Source organism: Oncorhynchus kisutch, linkage group LG15, assembly GCF_002021735.2.
Source record: "Oncorhynchus kisutch isolate 150728-3 linkage group LG15, Okis_V2, whole genome shotgun sequence".
Lineage (NCBI taxonomy): Eukaryota > Metazoa > Chordata > Actinopteri > Salmoniformes > Salmonidae > Oncorhynchus > Oncorhynchus kisutch.
In genome coordinates, this window is record NC_034188.2 from 68,620,381 (window position 1) to 68,630,069 (window position 9,689).

The 9,689-nt window shown below is 40.7% G+C and overlaps 1 protein-coding gene and 1 pseudogene across 1 annotated transcript; one reads left to right on the top strand and one right to left on the bottom strand.

Annotated features, from left to right (window-relative positions):
- Positions 1 to 224: 224 nt before the first annotated feature.
- LOC109905788 (40S ribosomal protein S25-like) lies at positions 225 to 2,615 on the bottom strand. The gene is made up of 5 exons (XM_020503390.2): positions 2,507 to 2,615; positions 1,695 to 1,790; positions 1,404 to 1,587; positions 476 to 646; positions 225 to 279 (listed from the first exon to the last, which is right to left on the bottom strand). Exons 1-4 carry the CDS (start codon positions 2,507 to 2,509, stop codon positions 480 to 482), a joined length of 450 nt encoding a protein of 149 aa, XP_020358979.1. The 5' UTR covers positions 2,510 to 2,615; the 3' UTR covers positions 225 to 279; positions 476 to 479.
- A 196-nt stretch (positions 2,616 to 2,811) lies between these two features.
- Positions 2,812 to 4,206, top strand: LOC109905787 (trafficking protein particle complex subunit 4-like; annotated as a pseudogene).
- Positions 4,207 to 9,689: the final 5,483 nt, after the last annotated feature.

Genomic DNA, 9,689 nt, shown 5'->3' on the forward strand with positions numbered 1-9,689 from the left:
GAAGTTGAAGTGAGTTTAAGTGTTTTCATGCAGAGGAAACATTGTATGTGATATTGTAACCCCAATTTGTTCAAAATTTGAATATATCAAATAGAGTTGTCATTCTGAAACTAGATTCACAGATCTCCAGCCAAATGCAATCGAGTGTCAACTCATTCAAGCTAAATGATCTGGAGCTACATCAGGGAGAATATCACAAGGAATACAAAAAAACTAAATGCAAATCTCTTTTAAGAATTTTATTCACCTTATATCACATCTGAACACAGGAATCACAACCTAAAAAAAAAAAAAGGATTTTAGATGGTATTTATAGCACAAGTCCTCCAACCTGCCTGTTAATATGTGTGTAACATGTTTAACACCAACACATTAAAATCAGGTAATAACAGCAATAGTGAATTGCAGTGAGGAATATTCAGTTTGTTCCAATATAATGTAGGCTAGTTCCATCAGGACCAATATCATAACATACCAGTTTATGCTTTCTCTTCCTTTTCTCCCTTCTCTCCCTTCGCTGCCTTAGCTGCCTTCTCAGGCTTCTCTGGCTTGTCTGGAACCACAACACCACCCTCCTCCTCGGGACCCTTGGTGTTACGTGTGTAGATCACCTGCGATCTGTGTTTTGACACCAACTTGATCATACCTAGAGGGGTGGCAGAATGGAACGTGCCATTTATTTTGTACAGATATTGAAATACTTTGGTCCCACATTACCAACTCACCCAGAAAAGTTAGACCCACTCACTGCCCTGACACAAGTTAGGACAATATACACAACACTCAAGTTACAGTGCCAGTCTTAGTAGTCACTGATCAGCGCCAATGTTCACCAAAATGATGGTATTTTCCCCCGAGGGAAGACTATACTGCCGACAGGGGTTAGAAGTGACATTGATGGGAACAGGACTTATGAACATTACAAAACATGTTAATTTTGCAGTAAGAGTTGTAAGTACGAAATATTTTGTGTTTCATTTGGATGGCAAGTTAGAGGAGTGCTAAACATCGGTATATGTAAGTGGGGCTTACTGGCTTTGTAAAAGTATCTGTACCAGTTGGCTCTGCGGCAGACCCACAAGAGTCAGTGCCTTGTTGAGTCAAACTGGGGTTCACTGTAGCAAAGCTCAAAATTGAACCAGATCATTGTCCTCAGACTACTGACACAGAGTGTAGCATGCCAAAAAACACTATTGTAGATAAACATGACAGTAGTGTACCAGCAGTCCATTAAAAAGAGTGTATATGCCTATTCTGACAAACATGTACCATCTGCACTTTGATGTTAGGGCCCGGTCTTACATAAAGTCAGATTTGGCTATCCGACTACTTCTTAATTTAAATCAAGTTCACTACGAGTAAACACTATGGTTGAGAATCAAGAGCAGGGGGTCAGGGTTTACCTTTGCTGAGCAATTCCTGGAGGGCAGCCCTGGCCAGAGACCCTCTGATCTTTAGCCTCTCGGACACAACTGCTGGTGTGATGAGCTTGTAGTTGGGCACTTCCTTGTTCAACTTTTCATAGGTGGCCTTGTCGAAGAGGACCAGGTTGTTGAGCTTATCCCTCACCTTTCCCTTGGACCACTTCTGCTCAGAGGAAATGGGAGAAGTTGCTCACTCCTGACAGTGCAACCATTTTTTTTACACCAAAGGAATAAACCCCCAAGAAGAGATCAATGGATATCAGGACATACCTTCTTCTTGGCTTTGCCTCCGGATTTGTTGGCTGGATCCTTGTCCTTTTTGGACTTCCCGGAATCCTTCCCCTTCCCCTTGGCGTCTTTAGGAGGCTGGAATAAGCCACATCACAGTACCATTATCTAACTGATGCGGAATGAACCACCACACATTTTCCAAAACTAGCCAACTTCTGCTGGTAATTTGTAAGTGCACTATAACGTACAGAAGACAACGTCAGTTGGTTTGCTAATTCAGATAGTCACTAACGTTAGTCCATCAATTGGAATTGAACCAAATAGGATATACGCCTGTGCATATTTTAGTAGTGTCTGTAAATGTAGTTGGACCTAAATTAACTAGCGACGGCCTAGTCACAGGCTAAAAACTAGCCAGCTAATCAACAACCGACTCCAGTTAAACCAACAGTGGTCTAGCCTCCAGCCAACCGTGGTCTGCAGAGAACTAGCGGGCAGTTTGCATAATCTGATTAATTGATACATGTGTGGGAAAGGTCAGACTATGAGATATATACACATTTGGACATAAGACAATTGATTGTCTGCAACATAAACCGATGGTTGGCTGATCACGCAGTGCACCATCAGCTGCAGGTCAGCTAACGTAGCCAAGCCAGCTACCGTTAGCTAGAAAGCATGGCCAACTGGAATCGTAAAGTGAGCTATTCCATCCATAATCAAGGTCAGAACGCTGCGGACAAATCATATTTTCCACCTACCCATCCCGATCTATCCAGAATCTGAACTTTTTCGAGTCAAATATTTTTTCCGCCCTCGAATTTAATGAAAAATCACGCTAAAACTCTTACCATGATGTCCCACCGTTAAGATGTCGGAGTGAAAGGAAGTTCAACCCGTGCACGAGCCACTAAGAGAACCCATACATGTGGATGTGGAAGTATGGTTCTGGGAAATGTAGTTTATTCTTGCTATACTGTTTCTATAGATTGGTTTTAGAATGAATAATAAACAAATCTGCAAAATAAATATAGATGCCATATTAAACAAAAATAATAATACGAATGAACACGCATGTAAAGTTATCTCTGTTCAAGATTATTTTAGATTTTGTCTGAAATATTTCCTGTCGCGTGACAATTCTGTCAGCTGTGCGGAAAAAAGGGCAAAGATGGCGATATTCAGTGTGTATAAGACTGGGGGGGTTCATTTACCAGTATGACAATTATGTCCACAGAACAGAAGCAGAGAAAACATTCAGATATCCTTTAGATTTTGTTAAAGATCCACGATGAGAAAGTTGTTGTATCATTTGGTCAACGCGATGGAATCCGAGGTAGGTTGTCCGCAACTGTCAAGTGATCACATCAGTGCTTACAAAGTTGACATAGTGATAGCTGGTAGTACATGTCATGGCTGGAACTCAAATGTTGCATTCTGTATGCTTCTATTTATTGTTAACATTGTGCACGCATGATTCTATTAATCTAGTCGGCAATGCTTTACTGTCCATCAATGGATTGGCCGTCAACGGTAAGTTCACGGCGGATGGGAAGGAGATCATCGAATACTTGAAAGACTCAACAAACTATCCGTTGTCCATACTGTTCGGAAGGGCTCGCTTGAGCTCCAATGAAAAACTGATGCTGGCTTCAATGTTTCATTCGTAAGTAGGTACACTTCTCAGGTGATTACAACTGTCAGCTCTGACATGAATAAATCCTTTGGTCTATGGTTACATTTGCTTTTCCATGATCTTGCTACATGTTGTGTTGAAACTTTTCCTAGGTTGTTTGCTATTGGTTCACAGCTGTCCCCTGAAGTTGGCAGTACAGGAATTGAGATGCTGGAGACAGATATGTTCAAACGGCACTGCTTTCAGACACTCACTGGTAAAGCCATGCATTCAAACACTGCTATCAGTCTCTGTGTGTGATGCCTACATGCAATGCACTTGGTTTGAAAAACGAAATCTGCCTCAGTGTCAACATATTTTTCAGGTATAAAGTTCATTGTGCTGACAGACCCCTGGCAGTCTGGCATTGATGCACTCCTGAGGAAGATTTACGAGATCTATTCAGACTTCGCCCTCAAGAACCCCTTCTACTCTTTGGAGATGCCTATCAGGTAACTTTCACATGTCAAATATCTGCCCTCTGTCACATGAGTGTCTATCAGTTATCCATTTCATTGATGAGCAATCATGGCAAGATATATATTGCCCTCTCTTGTTACAGGTTTGAACTCTTTGATCAGATTTTAAAGGGTGCATTTGAGATACCAGCTTTATCTGCTAACTTTGGACCTGGATCTTGAGTAGGAACAAGGATTAATTGCTCCTGAAATGTTGTTGTTGAACCAATCATTGAATTGTGTTTGTTATGACTGGGAAGCTACAGTACAAGCATATGGGTCAACATGTCTCCAAGCAGTGCTGCTATTTCAGAACTAATGTTGATTTGTATTTTTTATTTAACTAGCAAGTCAGGTAAGAGCAAATTCTTATTTTACAATGACGGCGAAACCCAGACGACGCTGGGCCAATTGTGCGCTGCCCTCTGGGACTCCCGATCACGGCCGGTTGTGATACAGCCCGGGATCGAATCGGGATCTGTAGTGATGCCTCTAGCACTAAGATGCAGTGCCTTAGACCACTGCCTTAGACTGCTGTGCCACTCAGGAGCCTTGATTAACTTGTATATGATAAGGATATGTTCTACTGGGATACAATGTAAATACAGATTTGAAAAACAAAATTGTACATACTTTAAGAATGTACACCATTATGTAATGTTTTCATATCTCATCTCTCTTTTCAATGCAATCCTTTAGAAGTAAAGATAAGCACAACATAAGGTATTTTATCAAATCAAAAAGATTGCACCCATATAAGGAGATGTGTCAAGTGCCATTTTCAGAAATGAACCGTACATTAACGTGCCTTGGTTTCGAATGATAAGATTATGCTCAAATTAAAATCATATTGACACACATTTTCAATAATTAAATCTTGGATCTATTTTAAGCCATGAGCATTGAAAATAGTTTTAAGTAGCACAACATAGTTGATGTACTTGCACCTGAATACTGTCTTAATACATCTTCAGTGAAAATAAATAATCCCTGGATCAACTCCATGTCTCACCATCTCTTAAAACAAGAATATACAGGACGATGTCTCCTGTCAATTCCAAAACACTTCACAAATAAGAAAATGTACATTCTTATCCTAAGTTTCCCATATTGGCAACAGAGAGTTATGAGGTGTAATAATCAGTCCGCCTTCCTTGGGATGTGACCCATCTTGGTTCTGATGTTTCTAAGCAAGAAGAAGCTAATGGTAGTGACGAGACAGGTGATCTCTGCTACCCAGAAGGCCATTTCCCAGCCGTGGTGCTTGGCGATGGTGCTGAATGGCAGTCCAGAGCAGAAGCCACCAACTGATAACAATACAGGGATGTCAATTAGGCTGGTTCTCATAAATAATAGGATATACAGATTTAGTCATTTAACTACATGTCTGGTACTGCTAGTAAAGCCAAGACATTACACACAAATGTGTGAAAAGCATTCATTAGAATTTGAGACAATTAGGTTGAGATAAACCTACTATTGGCCATTAGTGCAACGATAGCATGTGATGTTCCACAATAGTTTGAAGGAGCACTCTTTGGCTATCACGCCAAACAAGGCTATTGGTCCGTAAGATGAGAAGCCAAAAGTAGCCCCCAAGAAGAAGATCCATATCAATTTATAACATAAAAAAGAAAACCATGAACTAACCAACATAGACTGATAGTGTACTGGCTCTGAAAGGAGATTTGAGGAACATAATGTCTTTACTATACCTTGGCTGTCTGGAGTGACAGTGACCCGGAATAGATACATGGAACCAAACATCCCAGCCATCATGGAGATCAAGAGAAAATGATGGGGGTTTCCATGGCTTTTCATGCCTGGCTGTACAAAAATTAATATAGTACCTAACAAACACTGCTTTGATTTTTTTTATAGATCTCTGAATTAATGTATGATGCCACTGTCAACCCACTTGTGCCACAGCCTTGTCAGTGAAGTATCCTGCAGCTAAACTGCCCAACAGGCCTCCAACCTCCAGGGCACTCATGTAGGAACTGCCTGTGAAAAAGAGCTGCATTCAGGCAAACCTAACAAGAATCAATTATTATTGAGTTATCAACAGTAAGCTATTGCACACTAGTAAAACAGGCAGGTTTGCGTTTTCCGTCATTAATCTTGTTCTGGAGGTAGCTCTGCAGAGTGGTCACTAACGGGCATGGCCACAGTCATAAAATCTGATTTTAAACCTAACCTTAACCACACTGCTAACCATAATGCCTGACCCTAACCTTAAATTAATACCAAAAAGCACATTTTTGATTTCATGAATTTTCACAATATAGCTCAATTTTGACTTTGCAGCTAGCCTACCTACGGGGAAATTGCTGTTCTGCCTCCAGGACAAGACATGAAAATAGACGTCAACCTGCGTAAAACAGTGGTACAACGCCGGTGTTAATGTATCAGACTTCCAAACCAATGAGTGTTGACTGGCCCTTGTCCTGGATGAGGAAGAGCTGGCCCCAGTCAGTGCAGGCCGTCTTCACCCCGAATACCACCAGGTAGCCCACAGACAGCAGCCACAGGTAGCGGGACAGGATGAACTCTTTGAAGGTGGTCTCATCACTGGGTGAGCCTGGTAAGGGAGAGAGGTTTAAGTCACACTAGCACATAGCTTAGAGAGTGGCTCCCGAGTGGCGCAGCAGTCTAAGGCACTGCATCTCAGTGCTACAGGTGTCACTACAGACCCTGGTTTGATTCCAGGCTGTATCACAACCGACCGTGATTGGGAGTCCCATAGGGCAGCGCACAATTGGTCCAGCGTCGTTAGGGTTTGGCCGGGGTAGGCCGTAATTTTAAATAAGAATTTGTTCTTAACGGACTTGCCTAGTTAAGTAAAGGTAAAATAAAATCTTGAACTCGTTCACACTAGCATGTGAGGGGCACACTGTGTGCAGAGTAAATTCTCACAGAGTGTCACTGATTTTACACACAATTTCACATGCAGACAATACTCAGAAAAGCATGTGTTCAAATGAAAACCTGTGCATATCACATTCACACACATTTTGAAATGTGTGTCACGAAGGAGACCACACAACAAGAGAGACCTGAGATGGAGAGGGTCGTCCTCCAGCTGTAGCTCTGGGCCATCAATGTTGCAATAATGGGACCTATACTCCCAACCAGGTTCATACTGCAGAACAGAATTGCCCCCCATGTCCCAGACTGAGAGGGCTCGAACCCCTTGAGGAGCCGAAGGGAATGACATATCATAATATCAGACTAGTGATGTGCTAAGTGGCTTGACACGACTGGTGTTGAATGGACAGAGATATACAGTGCATTCGGAAAGTATTCAGACCCCTCAACCTTTTCAAAATGTTGTTACGATACATCCTAAATCTAAAATTGATTAAATCTTCTTTTTTTTTGCATCAATCTACACACAATACTCCATAGTGAAGCACGGTGGTGGCAGCATCATGCTGTGGGGATGTTTTTAAGCGACAGGGACTGGGAGACTAGTCAGGATCGAGGGAAAGATCAACAGAGCAAAGTACAGAGAGATCCTTGATGAAAACCTTCTCCAGAGCGCTCAGGACCTCAGACTGGGGAGAAGGTTCACCTTCCAACAGGACAACGACTCTAAGCACACAGCCAAGTTAACGCAGGAGTGGCTTCTGGACAAGTCTCTGAAAATCCTTGAGTTGCTCAGCCAGAGCCTGGACTTGAACCCGATCGAACATCTCTGGAGAGACCAGAAAATTGCTGTGCAGTGACACTCCCCATCCAACCTGACAGAGCTTGAGGGTCTGCAGAGAAGAATGGGAGAACCTCCCCAAATAGAGGTGTGCAAGCTTGTAGCGTCATACCCAAGAAGACTCAAGGCTGTAATCACTGCCAAAGGTGCTTCAACAACTACTGAGTAAAGGGTCTGCATACTCATGTAAATGTGATATTTAAGTTTTTATTATTTTATACATTTGCAGAAAAAAAAAAAAAACTGTTTTTGCTTTGTTATTATGGGGTATTGTGTGTAGATTGATTGGGGGGGGGGGGCAAATTGAATTCATTTTAGAATAGAGTATTGTAACAAAATGTGAAAGTAAAGTGGTCTGAATACTTTCCAAATGCATTGTACAAAATATCGTATTTTAAAAGGTTTCTAGGCCTGAAAGGTTGCTAATTCGAATCCCCAAGCTGACAAGGTAAGAATCTGTCGTTCTGCCTCTGAACAAGGTAGTTAACCCACTGTTCCTAGGCCGTCATTGTAATTAAGAATTTGTTCTTAACTGACTTGCCTAGTTAAATAAAAATATGAACATAATATGCTTGTCAACATAGTATATATATTTTTACCTGTTGCCTAATCTGACTGACTAACCGTCAATCTAATACATTCTAACAACTGATCGTCAATTACGATATAGCTTTGATAACTTCCAATTTAATTAACAAAACATGGCCATTAATAATTGCATAATAACACAAGGCTACAACAACAATATACTGAAGTTGTAGGCTATTTATTAAATCAGTTTGTCAGCTCCAGGTAGGCTAAAAAAGTGGAACAAATTGATTTGCAATGACTCCAGTGATATAGTAATTTCAACATATTTATTGTATTAAACTGTAGACATCACTCCCCTGATTACCTTCCCTATATATATCGTTACAGTTATAGGGAAAAGTCCTAAAATAAACTGATATTAAATGCGGAGAATGACACATTTGCATCTGTTGGCCATCAAGTAGCCTATTAATTAAAAAGATACTATGTATTGGTGCATCAAAATAAATTAAGTTGCCAATATTATGTTTAAATGTTGTTTTTTTGGTTGCCCGCGTTACCGACCATTGCTAGCTAAAGTGGGACAGTCTTATAGGCTTTTCCAATGGAGGAAAGCGATCCAGTTTACATTAGGGACCTTATACGTAGGGTAGGCAGGGCTCTGGTTTTTGTTGTACTGTTATCCTGGTTAATTTAGATATTTTCTAGAGAACAATGGCACCAAACAGAACTAATAGTAGGGTGATGTCTTCTTTTTTTTAAATTTGCATCTTCTTTAACCTCTTTCGACATCTATCCAACATATTAGCCCAACACATGATACATTTCTGAAATATTCAAGATCATAACATAACAAAGTGTGAATTGAATTATCATTGGGGTACAATTAGGACTATAAAAATGGTGTCCCAGTTTATCTAACCTGTGGTCCCAATTTACCGAACTCACACTGAAAATAGGGTTTTGGCTCAGTGTACACACATGAGTGTGTAATACCTCCTGTGAATATGATATCAACATTTGCCATGTTTGTGTGATTTAGGAAATATCTTGAGTATTTCCGAAATGTAGCTATTATGTGTTGGGCTAATATGTTGGATAGATGTCGAAAGAGGCTACAGATGACAGAAATGCAAAGAAAAGTGTTCCACTTTTTCTGAATTCACCCTATTTATGACCCATACAATAAGTAAGGGTTAATTAACGAGGGGCTATGCATTCTATTGAAAATAATGAATGGCAGAGAAGGTGTTCCACAACGTGCTAGCGGAAATCTCCCATAGGATAACATTGGTTTACAGGTTATGCTCTAACTCTGCTCACGTGCATGCGATTTGCAAAATTCCTTTTGCCATGTGTTCAGGGCCACTGGTACCTCTCCAGATATTGATATGATGAGAGTACGCTGTCCCCTCCATATCCTAAAAAGGAAGTATGAACCTGCAATATATCATATGGCCAATGCCATTGTACCATTTTGCAATTGGACAGCCATCAAGTCAGCCATTTAAAGGGCCAAATCATCATAAACAGTCAAAGGACAGCACAATTGAATTGTATTTGTACTGTACAGTATCCAAGTAGTGGACTTTTTGAGTTTTAGCACTTTAACTACATGTCCAATTTGTGATGATGATTGCCTGTTGTAATATATTTTAAAT